This window comes from Epinephelus moara, chromosome 15 (genome assembly GCF_006386435.1).
Source record: "Epinephelus moara isolate mb chromosome 15, YSFRI_EMoa_1.0, whole genome shotgun sequence".
Lineage (NCBI taxonomy): Eukaryota > Metazoa > Chordata > Actinopteri > Perciformes > Serranidae > Epinephelus > Epinephelus moara.
The window spans coordinates 14,053,405-14,070,751 of NC_065520.1; the positions used below are offsets into that span (position 1 = coordinate 14,053,405).

General features: G+C 44.8%; 1 protein-coding gene across 2 annotated transcripts in view; it reads left to right on the forward strand.

The window, feature by feature from the left end:
* The window catches only part of pard3ba (par-3 family cell polarity regulator beta a), a 206,772-nt gene that overhangs the window by 178,456 nt on the left and 10,969 nt on the right, over nt 1-17,347 (forward strand). For both annotated transcript variants that reach the window (XM_050063013.1, XM_050063014.1), the window contains one exon: nt 8,113-8,189. In XM_050063013.1, the coding sequence (XP_049918970.1) occupies nt 8,113-8,189 (77 nt within the window). The remainder of the gene's footprint in view (nt 1-8,112; nt 8,190-17,347) is intronic.

Genomic DNA, 17,347 nt, shown 5'->3' on the forward strand with positions numbered 1-17,347 from the left:
ACCCCACGGCCACTGCCACGGCCACACACACACTCCGACACACACATGGAACAGGTTTAAGATGCATGTTGATTGCAAATGCACACACATGCAGGTCCCCTTTTGCGGAAGTTTGAGAAGTCACTGATTTGGTTTCGGTAGTTTAAATAACACGAAACCTAATATTCTGTTTACAACCAGAACAACCCAGTAAGTGCTTTTTGTAACCACGATGAAACGGACCAGCCCAGTCCGTGTTTAGACATCCTGAGGAGTGATATAAATCGCCCAGTTGCAAAATGTTTGCGGCTAATAGCCACTTAAACAAATCAAATACTCTCTTGGGTTGCAAAACATATTTTTTTCCCCGTGTCTGTTTGTCCACTCAGAGCCAGTGACATCAGTACGTTTCCAGGAAAGTGTAAAACATTCTTTTGAGTGTGTGCGCTGATGCGTGCAAACCATTTATTTAGAGTTCATGCAAACGGTTTGAAAGGTTAAACCAGAGCAAATTTATTCGGACAGATAAAGTAGTCTGCGTGGAGCCGTAGCAAATGATGGAAGTAAGAGTGTGCTGAACTCTTATTTATCTAATGCAGCTAATGAGCTAAACAGTCTTTCCCCACTACCTGTTGCATCCTCACATGGGAAGATTAAACCGCAAACACACACACACACATCCAGTCAGTCTGAAGCCAACTGTATGTAAATGTAAAAAGCCATCCGAAGGTCAAGAGTTGAGGCCTAAACAAACACTAACAATGCAGACAATTACCAGCAGATTGGCCTATTACCAAAATAGACTGCATTCCAGTCTGAGTGTGTGTAACCTTTGGTCCCCGTGTGTGTGTGTGTGTGTGCCATCTGCTGCTAACGAGCTCCGAGTGAGCAGGGTCCAGGTGTGGGAGTGTTTAGTGTACACCGGGGGGCGAGTGAGCCTCCTGTTTGAGATCCACACACACAGAGCCTCCTAATACAGCATAATCTCTGTGCCAACGGCTTAGCGTCAAAGAGGTGCGCTGACCTTTCTCAGATTCGGTTGGTTATTAGTTGGTTACTATGCAAACAAGCCGTTTCACAGGAATACTGCAAATTTTCAAATTTGTGGAGAAAGTTTCTGTTGGAGGAAGGTGCTTAATCAGACCAGAGGCCACCTCAGGGTGTCTGCCAGGCAGCCTAATGTCGGACTGTTTCATGCTAATGGTAAGATTACAGTGAGTTAGCTGATGATAACACTAACTTCTTAACGTTACTCTTCTACATCCCCTACGAGCTCTCTCCATCACTGGTTGTCCTTGGCAACATGCTGCTTTCCTCCCCATGACAGGAGCGTCTTGTCCAGTCGACACCAGCTAGCTTTTGGTGGTCCCTATGCGAAATCTTGTTCTGCCCCCCTGTTTTCAACACTCATGGCTGAACACGAAAATCAAAATCTGGCTTCCGTCAAAAGACGCTCGCAACGGGGCTAACAGCTTTCCTGGGGGAGACCCTGTACCTGGGATATTATTGATTATAAAATGCTATTTTGTGCTGTTTTTAGACCGTAATTAATTTACCATGTCAGTCTGAAAATGCTGTTTAAATGTGGTAACACTGTCCACGTGCCTGTTATTTTTAAGGTAGTTTTCGTACAGATATTTGTCCTTAACAGTAGGAAAATGGCTTACTTACTTCCTCCTTCTTTCAGTCAGCCCCCGGTCCTCCAACGAGTAATAGCTGCTAGTTACCCTGGATTTACACACCTGTTCAAGGGATAGCGCACCCAACATGAAAATTCAGCCATTATCTACTCACCCATATGCCGATGGAGGCTCAGGTGAAGTTTTAGAGTCCTCACATCACTTGTGGAGATCCCAGGGGAGAGTGGGTAGCAGCACAACTCCACCTAATGGAGGCTGACGGCGCCCCAGATTCAAACGTCCAAAAACACATAATTGAAACCACAAAATATCTCCATACTGCTCGTCCGTAGTGATCCAAGTGTCCTGAAGCCCCGACATAAAAAGTTGCTTGGAACAACGTCATATGAACTCTGTTTTTAGCGTCATTGTAGCCTGTAGCTCTAACTGCCTCTCACATGTGCGCACTTGCGCAAGACTGTGTTGCGAGGAGATGTTTGCTGTATGTGACAAAAACTTTTCAAGCTTAGGAAGAGCTTAGAGAGCCTTTAACGTGAACTCTCCCATCAAAAAGCTAAAGTGCTAAAACTCAAATTTGTGATGTCATAAGGCTATTCAGTTACAAATTCAATTGGGCCGGATTTTAAAACCACAAAGTGTTGATGAACATTTTTTCAGCAGCAAGCAACCTATTGAAAACTTTTTTTTAGCTTTTGGTTATGACAAATGATATTTGAAAATATATTCAGTCATATATCTGACCGAGGAGCATCACATAATGCAGAAACAGAATAAAAAAGAGCTATCAATGCACAGAAGCTTAAAAAGTGGCACTAACAGTAACTACTGTAATAACACACTCTATCTCTCTACCAGCATCTTCCTCTCTCCCTTCTTCTCCAAATACACAGCACTTAGTTTTATGCAGTCCATGGCAGCAACAGTCATGTTTACAACAACAAAGTCATGATATAAACTCAATAATATCTCACTGGAAACAAATCTAACATGTCAATAAAATAAATATTCCTCCTTATGTCACAATACTGTGAAAAAAAGTGATGTTATTCAAGCATGAAGACTTCTTTGTTTGTTGTGGTTCGCCTGTCTGGTTGCGCATGCATGTGTAACCCACTGGCAAGCTCATCACCTGCACTCCTACAGCGGTTACAGCTGACACTGAGATGGCGTCATTGGGAAACACAGCACCCACCCTCCACTCCCCACCGGTTAGCACAGTTAGCTCTGTCAGCACTGTTGCTGTTGTTTAGCCCTGTTTATGGAGTTAGCACCATTAGCTGCTAGCCACCAGTTCAGCCATTTCCATGATGATAAATATGTCAAGACAACTCGTGCACTTTAAAATCAGTATGAATATTTGACAGTTCGTTTTTTAAGCAGGACTTTTAGTTTGACAGTGGCATTCAGGTAACATAGTAAACAAGCTAACAGTGCTAACAAAATGCGCAACAGCATTTTTTGTCGACACGAGATATGAAACAAAAGGCGGAGACTGTCGTACAAAGTTACGAAGTACGAAGAGTATCGTGAAAGTCAAGAGCGCTCACTCCACAGCAAAATGTCGCCAGGAGAACACTGCGCAGCAAACAGACTAGCAAATTTAAAAACAAGTCACTCATTTTCAGGGGCAGCCCAGTATTTTGGCATTTCCAGTTCATAGTCGACAAGTGGCAGCTGTGGTTACATCTCTGTGTCTTCTGTCTTGTGTCGCATTGGCCTGCTCACACACCAAATCTTTAACTACAGTTTCCCTCAGTTGTCTCCCCCTCTGTCTCATCTCCTCCCTCTCCTCCCATGGGGGAGTCAGCAGAATCTCATCACAGTGATTTTAAGGGAGGGGAGGGTTGATTTCAGGAGGGTTCCGCCTCATGGTGCCAGTCGGATGAGGGGCGTGGGGGCGAGGTTGCCAACAGGAGGTGGGCATGGGGCACCAGGCAGAGGCTCCACACTGAGACACATGCTTAATTAGCACCCGAGATGGATGGAGGGAGGAAGAAAAGGATGGATGGAAGAGGAATAGATGGCAGTACAGGGGGCTAATTATGCCGTTTTGAAAAGAGACGGCGCAGGAAAGCGGTTTGGGAAAGGCAAATCTGAGCATCTCAGTCACGGGATGAAAGCCGTGCTCAGGCATTGTGTCAAAGCACTTGGACTCTCATTTGAGGCTTATTGTATATATGAGCATCACAAATTTACAGCAGAGCCAAAAGTGCTCCAAGAAATTCATTTCCTGAGCTCCGGCAATACTTTGTGATGAATGCGACAGCTGTGCTGCTAGAGTTGATTGGTGTGTCTGTGTGTGTGTGTGTGTGTGTGTGTGTGTTGCAATGCGTATCATCTGGCACTGTCAAGGCACGGCTTTCTAATTTGGAAAAATGGAAAAGTGACTTTCTGCTCATTCACACTCGCACACGTGCCAAGCATTCTGCCAGAGCGCTTGTCAGCTGGTGAATTGCGGCAATGACTCAACACAATGATGCACTTCATAAGAAAGATTGTTCCTGATACATTTAAGCTCGTTTGCTGTCCCTGATGACAGAGTCTTAAAAAGCAGTCTGAAGATCTGCTGATTGGAAGGTGTAGATTACACACAGCCGCAGTCGTGTCCAAGATTAACAAAGTCTTTCAGCTTTACAGTTTTCCCACATGACGCTCATGAGAAATAGGAAATTCCCTAGTGTGTGTGTGTGTGTGTGTGTGTGTGTTGTGGTCTGGCATGAACTCCAAAGTGAATCTGGCTTTCTGTCAGCTACTGTCTGCGCAAGACATTAACTTCTCTGCCGATAACCACTCACACATGCCCCATACGTGCAGTAGATACACACAGCGCTGTCGATGATGTCACCGGGTTCGGGGCGAGGACGTGAACCTGCGTGCCAGGAGCACCAAAGTGCTTGTCATCGCTCTCCACCTGCGGAGCTGTGAAGACGAGGCTTTTTGCTCGCGACCGCTGCGTTTTCGCTCAAACCTGGATGACTTTCATATTGCTGTTTCACCAGTTGCCATGGTGAGACTGAGATTTGTTGTGTGTGTGTGTGTGTGTGTACGCCACATCATCTGGCACTAAAGCTGGCTGTCTAATTTGGGGAAATGGGCATCCATAAGACATCCATAACGTGTGTGTGTGTGTGTTAATAAAGGAATCACCCAGATATGGCTGCAGGCTGTTATGTTAATACAATCAAGGGACAAAGAATTTCACTCATTTTATCTAAACACACATTTCCTCCCCTCATCATCATCTTTTCTTCTCCCCCACTCAACACTCAGAAGATGTATTACGCCATGTTCCACACACACACACACACACACGCACAAGGTCTTCCACCTGAGTCCCAGCGTCTTGCTGAGACTAATGCCCCCTTTACCTCACATTATGCATCTCTTTGCATAATGTCCCCCACCAAAGATGGAGCATTCACACCCCGACATCATATTAAACCTGCGCACACGCCTTCCCCGACTACCACAATATTACCATACACGTATACACACACACACACACACACACACACACACACACAGCCACAAAGCCACTTTAGTGAATAGAGCTTGCCCCAGCCTCGCCTCTGATGTGCTTTCACTTCCTGGCTCCCATTCAGAGACATTAGAGCTCGCTACATTACAGAGACATGCTAATGATATCTGGTAATGCGCCGCCACTGCATTGACATGCAGGATGAGTTTGAACTCATACGAACATGCAAAACACAGCAACTGCTGTATGGAGTCATTTGGAGTCTTTATGGTGTGTGTGTGTTTGGGATGTTAAATTCAGTGCGTGTGGGCGTTCGCGGGGTTGATAGCCCGGATCAAACACTGTTTACCTCTTTAGATTTCCATGTGTGCGCCTGTCAAACCTGTGATTGTGTGTTTACGCACACATGTGCACATGTCAGTTATTGTATGTATGACTGCTCTGGTGTGTTTGGCCAACGTGCTGGTGTGTGCAGTGGTGTATGGTGTGTTTAACCAATGAAATGTCCGCTGAGTAAACAGCCTGTGTTTGTGTGGGGAAACTCAAAGCCCGGGACCATAGATTACAGATAATTGAAACTGTATGCTCTCTCTCCTCTCTGTCTACCCCTTGTTCAAACCCCCGTGTATTGTTGTAACCTCACACCATGTTTGGAGTTAAGCAACTAAATTCAACACTCCATCTTTTTTTTCTACATGCGAGACTGAGCCAGTGTGTTTGACGCCAAAAAAGGATGCATACATTTCAGCACTTTACTTAAACAGTTTATGTAAGTCTGAAACAGCACTTTCATATTTGGTGTTTTTGCAATGGCGGTCATTCATTGTTTCTCCACTCGTTTAATTTGTCACCCGTCTGTAAGTAATCATGAAGATCAGAAGGTCTGAGATCAAGCTGAGTAAACCGTCCTACTCCCCTACCACATGATACCTTTAATCCACAGTTGTTTGCCGACAGAAAAACAGCAAAGACGCTTTAGCTCCACTACTTTAAAATGACCCGACTCTGTTTACCAATGTCATTTTCAGATTTATTTCCCTGCCTGAGCGTGGACTTCACTTTAATCAGTCACTTCCTAGTGTGCGTGGATGAAAGCATGAGCAACCTACTCTAAATGTAATTTTTCTTGAGCGTGAAGCCAACACACACATGTTCATCAGGGGGGCACGCCGCTTACATGTGGGTACATGTGTTTGTGTTACCACATGTGGGGCATTCCCAGAGCTCCCCCCTCTCCTGTTTTTTGTTTCCGCTGAAACCACAAGGCTGCCCACGAACACATAACACGCTGCAAATACTTAATTTGTGTCCTGTGAGTTGAATTTGAAATATTACTGAGGTTAAACATATAGCCTGAGGATACAGTGCGTGTTCTGCTTCAGCAGGCTTTGAATCCACAAACAGCTTAAAGGGCAACTTTAGTGTTTTCCAACGTGGAATGTTTTTTCCCACATTTTTGTGTCTATGTGATTAGTCGGAGCAACAACATTTGAAATCGGTCCGGTATTGAGCGAGGCAAGCAAGCAGCAAAACTGACTGCAGTGTAATTCAATGGGGCAATTGAGCAGCTTCAATGCACGTCCACTTAAAGTGTGTGTTTTTGCCACTCACAGGCTCCGATTGTTATTTTAAGTGTCAGGCAGCATTATGAAAGGATCCCTACAGAGATAGACCTTTTTGTCAAAGAGTAAGATTCTTTTTGTTTAAAGCCACAGTGTGTAGGAATTTCTCCCATCTAACGTTGAAATCATATTTTGCATTCAAACGGATAACGCACTCTAGCGCCTCACTGTTTCAACCGCGTATTGCAACAACGGTAGTCGCTGTGTACCAAAAAGCTATGATAACACTGATGAAACCATGTCATCTGACACACGCGAGACGAGTTGACAAACCCCCCCCTCACCATGCTGGCTGTGTTTACAACGTAGGACTGTTGGGGCGGGTGTAAATCGAAACAAACCAATCACGTCTTGTCTTTTGACAACTAACAAGTCAACCTCAGACATCGCTCAGACATCGCTTTCATGGCGATGAGGATTCCGTCTCCCATGATGCTGCATATGCATGATCCTGCTTTATGCTCAAAGAGTGGGACTTTGTTTCACATTTAATGGGGTAGTAGCAAAGCGCCTCTTGCTCCACTCCTTCGGCTTCTGAGTCGCGCAGCGCTGGCCTGGCTCTCAACGAAAAGACAGAAGGCGGGGCTTACGAGAATAAGTCAGATTATTGGTGGAGGTAATAGTACACCAATGATGACATATTTATGAATGCGGAGGTAATAGTACACCAATGATGACATATTTATGAATGCAAACATCGATTTTTGCCAATAAACAACTGAAAATGTTACACAATGTCCCTTTAACTAGAAACAGCCCCAATGTTACACAATGTCCCTTTAACTAGAAACAGCCCCAAAATCGGCATCGCCGAACTCCATTTTAATTAACAGTGATTTAAGTGCGTACAGCACATCTAACTGGGTGAATGCAGGATTTATTTCAACCGAGCCAAGACAGTATTTGTGAGTCTTGTTGGTTGTGACGATGCCTATTTCAGGGCTGTTTCTCGTTAAACAAAAAGGATCTTACAAAGGGATAAAGGGGTCTGTCTCCGTAGGGCTCCTTTCCATAATGTTGTCGGACACTTAGAGTAACAGTCGAGCCTGTCGGTGGCAAAACAAGCACTTTTAGTGGACGGAAATTGACCATTTTCATTTGCCACACAGTTTCACTGCTGTTGGCTGCAGCAGTCTCTCTCAGTACTGAACCAGTTTTAAAAATGGTTGTTCCCATTTGTTACTTAAACGCAGAAACATTGGAAAAGAGTTTAAAAAATACTAAAGTTACCCTTTAACACATTTTTGTTTTCATCATCTCTCTACCTGACTGACTTCCACTGAGGAAGGTCTGAGTGTGATCTTTGCTTGAGGGTATTTTGACTGTTGAGTGGCTGAACCTTGGATTTTTCTTGTCTACATACTGACATTACTTGTCCCGTGTCTCCTCACAGGTGGCGCCCAGAGGTGCTGAATCTCGATCCGCGCCTCGCTACGAAGAGGTGGACCGACAATACCCCACACACCCCAGGTGAGACCCCTGCGTGTGTGTGTGTGTGTGTGTGTGTGCTTGTTTTATTCCTAAATGCAGGAAATGAGATGATAACTTCTTGCCACTCCCTCCCTTTGTGTCTCCATCACTCACACGAACACACACACACACACGCACGCACGGAGCAGACTAATCCTCTTTGGAGCTTATAATTAAATCTGGAGTGTTTGCCTTGGGAGTGTCTACTCATCCCAGGAATAGGAGTATTCAGCTCTCCAGAGAGCAGGGCACAGGGAGGAGGATCACACACACGCACATATGGAGGGTGGTTTGCTCTTATGAAGAATGTATAACCTCTAGTGTGAGTTTAACTGAACTGCACACGTCCCTTTGTGTGTGTTTAAAATTTCTCATGTCAAATTAGGCACATGTGTACCTCTGCATATTTCCCAGCAGAGCCACAGCCCACATACATCAGTCTCAGTATTACCTGACTCGTGCACGGGAGTGTGTGCACGCACACGCCGAACAAACGCCATCTTTGTGATGATGGCGGGCCCCGGCAGCTAAGTGGAGCGTGGAGTGGCGCGGTGCGAGGAAAGTGAGAGGAGGAGAATGAGGAAAAGAGGGGGACACCGGGATGGAGAGGAGGAGAGTGAGAAAAAGAGAACAGTCATTTCACGGGTTATTGCCCCTCCTGATATGACAGGCACCAGGGAGCGCAGACATCAGCACCGGCTCAGGGGGGACGAGACACACGGAGAATCTGGGAGAGAGGAGGATAGAGGAGGAGGGACATGACCGAGCAAGAGGGACAGAGAGATTAGCCAACTGTAACTGTGGAGACAATCACAAATGGAGACAGACACACCAAGGGAGACTCGCTTGACCTCTGACAGCTCAAACTATACTTAGGTACAGTAACACAGATTTAAAAAAAAAAAAACTTCCAGCTCATGCCCATCCACTTATCCAAACTTTCTCCGCAGTAATATTGAAGCAAGTCCGGAAAATTGGAAACCTTCCCAGCCATTCAGACTGGCAGACATGAAAGTTGCAATCTGCATTTTATTGCTGAAATGATTAGCAGACAACTATTTTGACAATTAATCATTTGAATCAATTTTAAAGCGAGCAGACCGAACATTCTCTCTTCCAGTGTCTTGAATGAAAGAATTTGCTGCTTGATATTTAAGCAATAGTAAACGCAAGGTCGTGCTGACTGTGATTCAATCATGGGCATGAGGCCGCAGTGTGATATTGGTTATATACAACACTCCTACAAGCACCATGTATGCTACTTTGTGTAGGTGTGGAAGTGAGCCTGACTTTGAAGCCAATTTTTGGAGAGGCCAAACGACGATACTGCCATTTCCAGGGTCCGTCGCATGTTGCCCTACTGCCCAAAAATTGACTCCCATTGACCAACATGGTGAAAGAGACATCTGTGGAATAGTAGATACATATTTTGAACGTCACAACCCCCGCAAAATGATTTAATCATTTTGTCTGATAACATTTGGATGAATAAATCATGTTATCCCCGTTCAAATTACTGGAGCGCTAAACTGGAAGTTACACACCGCCACTGACAGTGCAGAACTAGTGCCGATCATCCGGGTAATTTTATATGTGGCAGTAGAACTATTTTGGCTTCATGCACCACTGAGCAACTTTCATAGGCATGAACGGAGCCCCGCTACCAATGCCGTATCCAGTTCTCCTAATACACCTATGGAGTTAACAGCTGGTGACAGAATGGCTGATTGCAAATGAGCACGCCTGGTGGTTTGTAGTGAAGTACCCTGGCTCCTTTCCTTCCCTTCGTTCCCTTCTAACGACCGCTCAAAATTTAACTCAATTATTCTTTGCGGAAATATTGTAGCTGGCTAGCTAGCTAATGGATGATGGCACGGTGGCGGAAGTTTAACCAAAGAACCAGGTTGCCCAAGGAAGAGCGCCCAAGACAACGAAAAGACTGGTAGATGAAACTACTAAGTTAGCGAAAAACTGTAGTAGTGTCTCACTTCAGTCTATTCAGTCTCTATTCATACCAAGGAAAAATTTGGGGGAAGATTGACAGCCCTACTTTACACACTCTCCCATGACGGGGAACTAAAACCCTTTGGCGTGAGTACGAAACAAGACATTAGATGACATAATTTTGGGGTTTAGGAGAGACAGACCAACATCTTTCAATATTTTAACACATTTTTCGATAAAATGATTAGTCGACTAATCGAAGAAATAATCGACAGATTAGTCAACAAAGAAAATAATCGTTAGTTGCAGCCCTACTTACTTAATCCTCTTCTTCCTGGGTGGGAAATAAGGCTTCGACGACTCAACACCATTCATCTCTGTGTTGTGCTACTTTCTGTGCCTCTCCCCATGTCAGCTTCAATTCTTCCAGCTCCCCTTCAACTGTTCTCCGCCAGGTATTCTTTGGCAGCCCAGGCTTACATTCTCCAGGTGGTGTCTATCGTAATGCTACCTTCGGTATCCTCTCCTTGTCCATTCTTAGGACATGGCCTAGCCATCTGAGTCGCTGGTGTTTTATTTCAAGGAGTGATACATGCATAGTAAAAAGTCCTAGTGATGCTATAGTCTATATAACGCCCCCTGTCCAAAAAGTACTTGGTTTGAACTAGCTGTTGTGTTGTATAATGTAGATTAAATGTTATTGGATTTGACATTGTTGAAATTTGAAGACATGAACTTGGACTCGGGGAAAAACATTTCTCTCTATTCTCTGCCGTTTTATAGACAGAAGGAATACTCGAAAAATAAACTGCGGATCAGTAGATAATGAAAATAATGATTAGTTTTAGCCTTGCTGTATTTCCAGTGTTGCTCTAATACCTACTGAGTCTTCCTGCATTTTAATAAACTTCTACTAAGACCTGCACCTTTGCAGTTCTGCCAGAGGGTAGATAAGAAAAAGGAATTCAAATAAGAATATTATTCTCCAAACTACACTATATTATATATGACAGTTCAGATGATTTTTTATTTAAGTAATGAAGTATAAGCAGCCATTGTATTCTCCGGCTTATATGATTAGACGTGAAGATAAGAAGTCAGGTTCAAGTAATGTTCATTACCTCAAGAAATGTTCTCATTGTTATTTAACTGTTGTTCATCTCCTCTTTGAAGTATTTTTAGGCCCAGGCCCATAGGATATCATCCGTTTGAAATGCATATGGTACAGTTAACATGCTTCTGGGGACATTTGCCTCAGCAGAAGAGCAAAAAGCAAGAGCAACAAAAGGCAGAGGAAAAGTGCCAGATAGAGTTTGAACACTATTCAAACTCACATGTTTGTGTTCTTGTTTCTGATGTTCCTGTAAAGATAAATCACGACTCCTCAGTCCCCGAAACTCCTCTGACTCCCCTCGCATAAATACGGAGGCAAGAGGAGGAGGGGACGCAAATATATTCCGGGAATTTTTTTTTTTTTTTTTTTTCATCGAGGGGGGAAAAAACAGGAGGCAAAGAGAGAGCAGACACAGCAGTGAATTGAATGCATTTTTCAAAGTGGAGCTGAACTTTGTGCAAAATCCCCCCGGGGGCCGCCATTATTGAAAGCCATTTCCTCTCAAAATGAGTGCGGCTCCACCATTGGCCTGGCTCTCATTAGCATACATTTGGCCTGCCTTTGTGTGGAGCCGGCTGGGGCTGCAGCTGGAGGGGTGGGAGTGAAGGAGGTGAGTGTGTGTGTGCATGGATAGTACAGGAGACGTAGCAAAGCACCTCACAGATGGGAGCATATGGAGAGAGAGGAGAGGTAAGAGTCGGAAGGATGAGGATGAAATCGAGGCAGAATCAAGGCGTTCAGGCAGACATTTACATATTTCACTTTTAGTGTTGTGTTGCTAAATGTCAGAACGTCCATGCACATTATAGCTCTCATAATGAAGGCACACAAGTATGGTCTATTAAATTTATGTTATGGGGTATTTTCTCCCATAGGTTCAAGTGGTTAGGACTTTTTGTTGTTTTAAGAACGCAGCATATTCCACTTTTCTCACAGTTCAAAAAAAAGTTCCCACTTTACCTTCTTACTTTCTTGATTTTATCGGAAAGCGCTTTTCATCACAGTCCTGCAGCCCAATTTTTTATTATACCAAGATCTGTCTGGCTATTCCCACCTCTCAAATCAAGAGTTTCTTTGGACCTGAAGGAGTGGATGCCAAAGTAGCAGGGAAAGAAAGTGGACCTCAGCCTGGGACTTAGTGCCGAGAGCTACTGCACAGCAGCCAACGAGAGAGGCTGAAGTCTGGGAAAGAGGATTTGGAAAGAGGGCTGGAAGTGGCAGCGTCGAGAGGTTTGCCCCAGGGAGGGTGATAGTGCTACTTTGGCTCTTACCTCCCTCTCCGTTTGGCCATTAACGCTGGGGTGCAGCTCAGCCCGCGGATAGGCTCCATGCTTGGGGGACTCTCACAAATGCACGCACACACACTCACGCAGCCATATGGAGAATATTAACATCATTACCAATTCAAAGCAGCAGGTCACGGGCGCAACGACCCAGCCCCGGGTTATCCAATCAGAGCACCCCCTGACCCACTCCCCCAAGGTGATTGGATTAGGGGGCCGGGTTGGCGAGGCAACGTTGCTGGCCGGGGCTGATAATTGGCTGATTAATGTGCAGCCGATGGCTAGTGTGTCAGAGAGCGTGGGGCTTGAACCAGAGGAGCATTCTGGCCTCATGAAGCTCTTGTCACATCTGGACAATTGAGATGAACATAAGATGTGTGTGTGCAAGTGGTAACGGTCCTCACAGGTCCATTTGGTTCGTCGTAAACAAGACCCGACATGGGATACAAATCGGGTTGATCCCATATATGCTGGTGCTCTATCAAAATCAGTTGGATGACGCAATGGCTCATTTCTAGACAAACGTGAACTTATGTCAGTATCTCAATTTTGGTCATTTGGGGGTTCGTCTGATTTTAGATAAGCAAAGTCTTGGCTTTTAGAATCTGAATCTCTTATCGCCGAATTTAGACGATAAATACAGTTTTGAAGCTTGTAAAGGCATGATGACAAGCTAGCAGCAAACACTCGTCAACTGCACTCTGATCCTACTCAGTACTTCTTTCCATTTTCCCTCCTTCTCTGTATGTCTCCCTGAAATTATGAATGAAAAGCTTATCGTAACAAGGCAGGGTCCTTGCGTTTCCAAGGATAGCGAAGGCCTGTCCGGTTCTACTCTGCCTTACTCCACCTCTGATTGCCAAACACACACTTTCTTACCCTAACCCTAACCAATCCCATTCCTCTTGCCTAAACCTAACAAACCCATCCAACGAAGGCGATGAGTATAAGCCAATCAGAGGGAGGCTAGGGCGGGTCATGCCTTCGCTATCCTATTGGAGTTACCCCCCCAGAAAGCTTTCTCCTTGTTCAAAGAGTTCATGAAAATCTACATATGTCTCAGGGTCAATGTGACTGAAAATGAACGAGAATAAAGCTTAAGTGTGGAAGCACGGGAAAAACATGGCTGCTTCTCGATTTCTTGCTGCTGCCAGTGTTGACACCCCTTTCTGTTTGGTCTGGGTCTGACTGTCCAGGGGTCCCATTCGGATCTCGTCTCTTTAAGAGGGCAGTGTCAGTCTGTCTTCCACTTTTGGACTCTTGAAGAACACGTACATCTTTCTGTCACTCTGAGAAGCCTCTTAGGTGAAGTGACTGAATGCTTAGTGCTCATATCAAGCACTCTCTGCCCCTCCTTAAAAAAACACAGAGGGCACCATCTTGATTGTCCTCAGCATGTTGAGTATCCTGTGGCATGTGGGGGAAGTGTCCCTTAAGGACTCTCATCTGACCTTCCTGAAAAGTGCACACACTTCCACGCACTTCCCAGACTTACAGCCACTTGGTTTTCTCCACCATGTCTCGACACATGAACCTTTTCACCCCGGGCTGTGTCTCCCCTAATGAGCCATGTCCAGACTGGACACACCTAGCAACACTGAATAGAAGAGAATAAATGACTCATCCCCCCTCTGACTGAAAGCAATCTGTTGATTAGAATAGGATGAATAAATAAGGAAAGATGAGAGGAATATTAAAAAAGAAAAACCCCTCTAAAATGCTCATATTTGCTTATTTATTTCTGCTTCATTGTCTGGTTTTGTCGACTGGAAATAAGCTCCCAACATTTCACTCCTACCTCACACGGTTGGATGGTTGTATTTATTGCAAAGGTCTGTTATTATTTTAGCGCAGTAATATTGTTAGGGCCCGTAGTTTGGAGCTCTCGATGAATCCGGATGGCTTTTTCAAGGTCAGGGGAGAAATCATATTTTCGCCGCACTCGCCCAATCTTTATTAAAACCCAATCCTGCTTCTCACAGTTTCATAAGTGATCAAGTGTTTCCCCACCCGCTGCCGTCCAGCTGTCGAATGACTCACTTTAAACTCACCCAACTCAGTTAGAGTTATTGTCTCCGTAACTCATTTAATTTCTCGGGTCCTGGAGAGTCTTTCTTCGCAACAGTTTTTCTACATTTGCCCCATAACAGCTGCTGATGTCGTTCCAGGACTCTGCGTGATTGGTTTAAAAGGTGACGTGACCCCGTCTTTTATTGTTAAATAAGAGCATCTGAAGCAATGTGTGGATTATTTTGTTTGATTTCCCGAGAGGTGTCCTGACCCTTTTCTTATTTGCGGGCCCTTTATGAAGGAACGGGCCCTGCCGGTGTGCAGAGGCAGCAGTGTTTGTCCAGCTAACGGTATTTGTGCTCAGACACAGGGAAAATGTAATGGAATCAGCAGTAGGAAATGAAAGGGCTTTAGCCAGCTCCGCCACATGCACAGCTGAGGCACCGGCGGCTCTACCTGTTTACAATAACGCCTCTTTTTCTGTTCTCTGCATTTTCCCTCTGATTCCATCAATCCTTTTCGTCTGCATTTTTGTGTCGCTTCTGTTTATATCTCTCTTTGCGTCTCTTTCTATCTCGTCTCTGTCCTCTTCCATGCCTCTCTCCCACGGTCTCTCAGGTCTGTGTACGGGAAAACCAAATCACCGCTTTATAAATAAAACAAAAGATATACACTTTGAGGCGTTGGCGCTCTCCATGAGCTCCGTGAGAAATACAGAGACTGTCATGTACAAGTCTGCATGACATTCGGTCCGCAAATACAGATGGACGTGCGGCTCTGTGGAGGAGACGCAGGAGTCAGCAGGAATTCAAATGTTCTCTTCTTTTCACAGAGTAGAATAGAGTAGGCATACAGTGAACTTAGTTTGAACTACCAAGAATCTGAGAAATGGAATATGAGCTGTGGCGAGCCTGAAAGTTTCTACGTTTCCCATCTGCTTCTATCATTAACTGTTACTGCTTTTCCCCAGCACGTCTCTGTTACATGATTACTCTACTTATCCCAGCACTGTCCAAGAAGTCAATCTGACCTTTCACCTCCTTAGTAATGGCTGCATGTACTTTTAGTGGCCCGAGAGTGTAAATCTTTTTGTGCTCCTTCAGTTTTTTAAATTTATTCTGGATGAGAGCAGCAGTTAAATGCCTTAAAGGAACAGTGTGTCAGATTTAGGGAGATTTAGTGGCATCTAGTGGTGAGAGTGCAGATTGCAACCAGCTGAAACTTCTACTGATTCGAAGTCCGTTCTACCGAATCTTTTCTTCTGAGGTTTTTATCAGGAGCTGAATTATCCACAGAGGTTTCTTCCTCTCCAAAAGAAAACAGACCCAGTGTTTTAAACCGGTAAACACACTGAATAAAGCAGTTCCAAGCTAAATAAACACTGTTTGGCACGCCACAGACTGCCTGCTCGTCCAGCACCTGCTAATGTGAACTCACTTTTATCCTCTGATAACTTGATGTGTGCTCACCTTATTTCTGATCCCGATGTTCAGGAAGCTTTTACCAGGAGCCAAATTATCCACAGAGGTCTCCTCCTCTCCAAAACAAACAGACCTGGTGGTTTAAACCGGTAAAAACACCGAATAAAGCAGTTTCACGTTACAAATCAGTGTCTCTCCAACACTGTTTGGCACACTAGCCCAGCACCTGCTACCGTGGGCTAACCTCTTTATGCCTCTGTGCGGGCGATAGCCATGGCCAGAGGCATTTTGTTTCTGGGTTGTCCGTCTGTCTGTCCGTCCATTTTGCCCATTCTCGTTTCCTCAAATTTGGCACAAACGTCCACCTGGACTCAAAGATGAACTGATTAGAATTTGGTGATCAAAGGTCAAGGTCGATGTGACCCCACAAAACAAGAGTTCATACACTAATTATGACAAACTTTCACACAAATGTCTATATCTAAAAGGTCAAAGGTCAATATACTTTCCTGGCCACAATGCAGTGTCATATCACAGGAACAGAAGGGGAGACATTTGGTCAGATACTTACTACTACTAAATACTAACTACGGTGGCTGACGCAAAATGCAAATGTCCCTATCTAGAGCCAGTGTTTTGTTTGTCTACTCTGGGCTACTGCAGAAACATGGTGGTCTAACATAGGGATCTCCACAGAAGAAGACCTGCTCCCTATGTAGATATAAACGGCTCATTCTAAGCTAACGAAAACACAACCATTCTTATTTCTAGGTGATTTTACACTAAAGAAACATACCTATTATATTGTAGAATAAATGGTCATTGATAGTCGTCCGAAGCATGACATCACCGACATGATGAATGAGTCATTAAATGTTCATATGAGCTTTATGAGAGAGCGCCTATTCTTAGTTTACATACAGCCTGTTTGCCCTGGTGCCTCCCGTCTCTCCTCACCTTCTCATTTCTAACCCACAGCTCCCACTCTGCAGCCGGGCCCACTGCTACCTGCCACTGCTGCATTACACATTCCTTGTCATTGCCCGGTATATAGTAGCAGAGAGTGTAAACACGGGCCCATTTAGATGAGGCACGTGCGTCTAGGTGAGAGCCAATTTCCACCGCTGTTGTTGACATAGCCCGGTTTGATTAGCAGAGCTGCCTCGGCGGCCGGGGCCAGAGTGGCTAATGGTTTCCTCTGTTGCGGAGCCAGCCAGGCCTGCTCTGTGTCTGTAGCACTCAGCTAGCACAGCACCATTAACGCTATGACTTAATGTGAGTGTGTGAGTGTGTGTGTGTGCAGGGGTAAGGACAAGGATGAATTTGGAGAATCTGGAGAATGCATCACACACTAATGAATATGTCAACTTGCTAAACATACTATAT